Source organism: Frankliniella occidentalis, unplaced genomic scaffold (genome assembly GCF_000697945.3).
Source record: "Frankliniella occidentalis isolate FOCC.00 unplaced genomic scaffold, Focc_3.1 Scaffold249, whole genome shotgun sequence".
Classification (NCBI taxonomy): domain Eukaryota; kingdom Metazoa; phylum Arthropoda; class Insecta; order Thysanoptera; family Thripidae; genus Frankliniella; species Frankliniella occidentalis.
Genome location: NW_026267375.1, coordinates 291615 through 297688, shown reverse-complemented (window position 1 = coordinate 297688; position 6074 = coordinate 291615). Strand labels below are relative to the sequence as shown.

At 41.9% G+C, this 6074-nt stretch overlaps 1 protein-coding gene across 1 annotated transcript in view; it reads left to right on the top strand.

Moving 5' to 3' along the window:
• Positions 1–1507: 1507 nt before the first annotated feature.
• The window catches only part of LOC113214384 (uncharacterized), a gene marked incomplete at its 5' end in the record, with an annotated part of 54659 nt that continues 50092 nt past the window's right edge, over positions 1508–6074 (top strand). The window contains 1 exon segment of the mRNA XM_052273133.1: positions 1508–1729. Within this exon segment, the coding sequence (XP_052129093.1) occupies positions 1508–1729 (222 nt within the window).

Genomic DNA, 6074 nt, shown 5'->3' with positions numbered 1-6074 from the left:
ATAAATATAGGGACCCCCAAATGGCCCGTATTCTGAGAATCGCCCTTTCGGTGCACGGTGATCGTTGTTGCGAAAATGACGACGCTTGTACGTTCGCGATGATATTGTTGTTCTCGATTTTCTATTATACCAGAGATTACAGAGATGTACATAACTTTATTAATCCTATTGTAATTTCATCAACCTGCTCTAAATTTTCAGTGCCAAACTAAAGTTTCATTACGCAGCTCTGAATCTTCAGAGGCATACTGACTTTTTATTACACAGCTCGGAATGTTCAGAACCATAATTAAATTAGTGGTGTCCAATGGTCGGTCGCTCGGCGCCGATGGGTGCCCATTGGGCGAGCGAGAGGGACGGAGCTAGTGGCCGGCTAGCGCGTGAGAGAGAGACGGCAGTCACGTGTAGTGGGGGGTTGACCGACCATTGGACATCACTAAATTAAATGCCATTATCTAGTTCTGTACCTTACAGTACAAATACTGACATCTCAGTATACAGTTCTTAATTTTCATAACATTGTATTATGTCAAAACGAGTCCAAATTTTTAGTTTAAACATGAAATTTCATAACTATTCTGAAAATTCAGTTAATTTTGGGTTTGGAATCAAAACGTTCACTGAAAGTTCCTAGTAACACGCATGTGTACGTGTATAACAGTTGTTACATTCATAATTTTACGTTACTGTTGTTACACAAAGTGGTATACGTAAAAAATGTTGCATGAACTAAAAAGTGTAACAGCTATTTCACTGCCAATTATGCTCGGGACGCATAGCTTTAAGTTACAATCAACAAAAAAAAATTTGTTATACAAAGTATTTGTGTAACACCTGTTACCGCATATAATTTGTATAAAACTGTTACGTAAAAAAAATGTATAAGCGATGTTACACATGGACACGAACGTTACAAATAGCTTTGAATTATGTTACATTAAGTGATTTTCAGTGTTTTTGACAGTAAACTGGCGTCTGGCTGCACGTTTGCGCCGTGCGCGCCTGACCCAAAGTGCTGATGTGATGAGGCGCGTTTTGTGCGCATCTCAACTGGATGCAGATTTTTATCCAGCAGGTGACGAATAAGCATCTTTTTTCTGGAGAATTAATTTTTGTCTTTCATGAAAATGCAAATTCCTTACTTGCTAGATTCCAATCTGCATCTGCATCCACACTGTAAATGCAAGTGTGTGAATGTTGCTCACCTGCAGGTGAGCGACATTCTATTCGTATACTTAAGGGGGTAAACGTGTGAATTTTCTAGGAAGAATTCACACCTTTACCCCCCTGAGTGTACGAATGGAATGTCGCTCACTTGCAGGTGAGCGACATTCACACACTTGCATTTCCAGTGCAGTTGAGTGTGATCAAAAACGCATCTTTTTATGGACAAAAAAAAAGTCCTTTCGGATTTAGTATGGATCCACATTTAGAGTTATGTACTCAAATAGTCTAATGTATGTCGTTGCTTAATGAACAAACTGAATCTCTGTCTCTTTGTGACCAGTTACGCCGCTGTTCCCGTCCGTGCAAGATGTTGAACCTGGTGCGAGAAATGTCCACTTGCAAAGACTGAAAGAAATGGGTCCATACGGTTCCATGCAGGAGCTGCTTCAGCTGCATATTGATCTGATTTCCGAGGACTACCTGTGCGCTTTGCACGATCAGCTGAACACTCTCCGCCTAAATCCTGAGCTCCTGGACACTCCTGACCACTACGAAATTAGAGGCAAGTTACATGCACGTCCGTAAAGACATTCTATGTCATGGGGACAATTTTCGTCCATTGATAGGTTTTATAAAAGTATTACAGTATATTATAGGTACAATGGAGTATTCTCAGTATTACAGTCTATTACAGGATATTATAAATATTACGGTATAATACTGTTGACCCTTTATGGTCGTTTTTTTAAGCGGAACAGGGAAAAAAGTATTTTTTTTATTTTTTCTAGAAGCCCCCAGGCCCCTGAGTCCGCTGACCTTGGAAAATTCGCGCTACCTCAAATAGTTTTTCAGATATCGCATGTTGCTTCTGAGCAACAAAGACCATAGAGGCATAAAAGCTCGCGAATTCACTCCTCCCCTATAGTTTTTGTTGCTCTAGAGCAACAAACTGCTCTGGCGCTTCTCGCGACCATATTAGCCACTATCATGACGTACGTGAACCTAGCCAGCGCAAACCAGCCGGATCGAGTAAACAGTTGCTTATTGTTTGTTAAACGTTAGCAGAGTCATGTTAAAGCATTGGTTTCGTTTGTGCAAGAACCGTTCTATTTTTTTAAAACTTCGTTCTAAACCGGCTAGATTTACATCCTACTCAAGTCCGCTTGAATGAATGATCAAGAGACAAAAGTAGTTCAGGTCGATTTCTCTCAGTTGACGATTCTGACGATTTGTTAAACCCTTAAAATTTCAAAAATGTCAATACAAAAATTATGTTCACAGAACACAGAGTACATAGGACCCGCTAACTTACCAAGTCAACACCCATAGCCCAACAAACGACCAAAATAGTCCAGAACTGTGTCTTTTCGTTTGTTAAAGTTTGTAAAGCCTCCAGAAGTTAATTGTGGAATGCCCATATCTGTCCCTTATTAATATGTAAGGGATTGGAGCCGGCTAACTTACCACTTCTACTCAAGTGACTTAACAAACGACCAAAATAGTCCAGACCAGTCCAGTGTCTTTTCGTTTGTTAAAGTTAAGCCACCAGAAGTTAATTGTAGAATGCCTATACTCGTCCCTTATTTATGTAAGGGATTGGAGCCGGCCGGAGCCGGCTAACTTACCACTTTGACCTAAGTGACTTAAGGGGGGCAATATGAGTTACAGGAGTCGAAAATGACTTAATTTTGCACCATGTTTGATGCTCTTGCGCTCTTGTCACTAAAGTAAAAGTGGTAAGTTAGCCGGCTCCAATTACTTAAATAAATAGGGGACGGATATGGTCATTCCACAATTAACTTTTGGAGGCTTAACAAACTTTAAGAAACGAAAAGACATTGGTCTGGACAACTTAGGTCGTTCGTTAAGTCACTTGAGTAAAAGTGGTAAGTTAGCCGGATCCATTCCCTTAAAAAAAATAAGGGACGGATATGGTCATTCCACAATTAACTTCTGGAGGCTTAAGAAAGAAACTTTAACAAACGAACAGACACTGGTCTGAACTATTTTGGTCATTTGCTAAGTCACTAAAGTCAAAGGGGTAAGTTAGCCGGCTCCAATCCCTTAAATAAATAAGGGATGGGTATGGGCATTCCACAATTAACTTTTGGAGGCTTAACAAACTTTAACAAACAATAAGACACTATTTTGGACTATTTTGGCCATTTTTTAAGTCACTTAAGTCAAAGTGGCAAGTTAGCCGGATCCATTCCCTTAAAAAAAGTAAGGGACGGATATGGGCACTCTACAATTAACTTTTGGAGGCTTAACAAACTTAAACAAACGAAAAGACGCTGGTCTGAACTATTTTGGTCGTTTGCTAAGTCACTAAAGTCAAAGTGGTTAGTTAGCCGGCTCCTATTCCCTTAAATAAATAAAGGATGGATATGGGCATTCCACAATTAACTTTTGGAGGCTTAACAAACTTTAGCAAACAAAAAGACACTGTTTTGGACTATTTTGGTCATTTTTTAAGTCACTTAAGTCAAAGTGGCAAGTTAGCCGGATCCATTTCCTTAAAAAACTAAGGGACGGATATGGGCACTCTATAATTAACTTTTGGAGGCTTAACAAACTTAAACAAACGAGAAGACGCTGGTCTGAACTATTTTGGTCGTTTGCTAAGTCACTAAAGTCAAAATGGTAAGTTAGCCGGCTCCTAATCCCTTAAATTAATAAGGGACGGATATGGTCATTCCACTGTAGACTTCTGGAGGTTTAACAAACTTTAACAAACGAAAAGACACTGGTCTGAACAATTTGGGTCGTTTGTTAACTCACTTGAGTAAAAGTGGTAAGTTAGCTGGCTCCAATCCCTTAAATAAATAAGGGACGGATATGGTAATTCTACAATTAATCTTTGGAGGCTTAACAAACTTTAACAAAGGAAAAGACACCGTTTTGGACTATTTCGGTCATTTTTTAAGTCACTTAAGTCAAAGTGGCAAGTTAGCCGGATCCATTCCCTTAAAAAAATAAGGGACGGATATGGCCACTCCACAATTAACTTCTTGAGGCTTAACAAACTTTAACAAGCGATAAGACACTGTTCTGGACTATTTTAGTCGTTTGTTGGGCTATGGGTGTTGACTTGGTAAGTTAGACGGTCCTATGTTCTCTGTGATTTGTTAGCATAATTTTTGTATTGACATTTTTGAAATTTTAAGGGTTTAACAAACTTTAACAAACTAAGAGAAATCGATCTGACCTACTTTTGTCTCTTGATCACTCATTTAAGCAGACTTAAGCAGGACATGGAGTAGAACTGTAATGGAGAAGCTACTAAGTCCGTTGAAATGTGTGCCGCGCTGGCTGGCGAAGCTATCTCCTCTTAAGCCAATGTGCTTAGTAATCTCACCCACTCAGTTTTTGGAAGCCTATGGTCTACTGCAGCTAATGATGCCCTTGTTTTGAGTGCAGCATCATTCAAACTGGAGCTACGACGCCTGGAACGTCGCAAATCTGTTTTCGGCTACGTGCCACCCGTGTATGTAGAGAGAGACAGACAGAGTGAGGGTCATATTTCTTCAAATAGGGCCATTAAATAAAAGTTTTTACTTCAAATTCTACTTTTTGTACACAACTGTGAAGACCCTGAACGCTGCAGAGTCAAACGGTTATTATTTCATGGACATTCATGACCCTGGCTCTGTCTCTCTCTACATACACGGGTGGCACATGGCCGAAAACGGATCTGCGGCGTTCCAGGCGTCGTAGCTCCAGTTTGAATGATGCCACACTCAAAACAAGGGCTTCATTAGCTGCAGTAGACCACAGGCTTCCAAAAACTGAGTGGGTGAGATTTCTAAGCACATTGGCTTCAGAGGAGATAGCTTCGACAGCCAGCGCGGCACACATTTCAACGTACTTAGTTGCTACTCCATTATAGTTCTACTCCATGAGCAGGATGTGAATCTAGCCGGCTGAGAACGAAGTTTTAAAAAAAGAGAACGGTACTTACACAAACGAAACCAATACCTCAACATAACTATACTAACGTTTAACAAACGATTAGCACCTTTTTTCTCGATCCGGCTGGTTTGCGCCGGCTACTCACCTGGGTCGGACCGACCCGATGCTAGACCATGTGGCTGAACACAAAAATCATACCTCCGGACCCGCGCTTCCCCTATACAAGTAGTACCAAAGTATCCCCTGGGGCTTTTGATCCTGATCAACAAACCAATAGGGAGGTTTCCTTTGCCATCACCAAATGATAGCATTTTTTTCATACAGGCGAGTGAAGGGTGGCAGAGAAGGCGTGCGCGTGGCGCGTGTGCCTCATCAGCGAACCTAAACGAACAAAACTTAACTGTATACAGGAAATCAGAAACGTATTGCTGTTGTTGCTGTACCAGCTGCTGTTGGTGTTCATTGAGCGCAGTTAGAGTTATTATTTTAGTTTTTGATAGCGTGACCATTTTGTGGCCATGCCACTCATCCAGTGTGCGCAAGGCAGCGCGGCGGCAAGGCTCGCTTTGGGTTCCCCAGGACGCCAGCGTCTGAACGGGGCTGTCCGCAATCGACAATTTCTCTTATTTCCCTCATAATCCCCCGTTTCTTCCCTCAATGTCTGCAATCGATGGGTCCGCAATCGACGGGACCCCCGAGCGAGCTACGCGAGCTAAATGCCTACCCCGACCCCCAGCTGCGTTGCGGGCTAACTTTTCGCAGCTCCGCTCTACCCAGAGGCTTATTCGAGCAAACCCAGGGTTGCCACGCGTCAGGATAATCAAGATTTTGTCCAGGATTTTCAAAAGTTGTCAGGATAATCAGGATAATGTCAGGACGCGGGGGTAAAAGTGTCAGGATAAATAGTTAGTACCGGTTATCGCCCTGATGCCCGGCCCGGCGCTACTTCGGCCAGCGACGCGGCGCTGTGGTAGTGCGCCACTCTGATAAAAAAT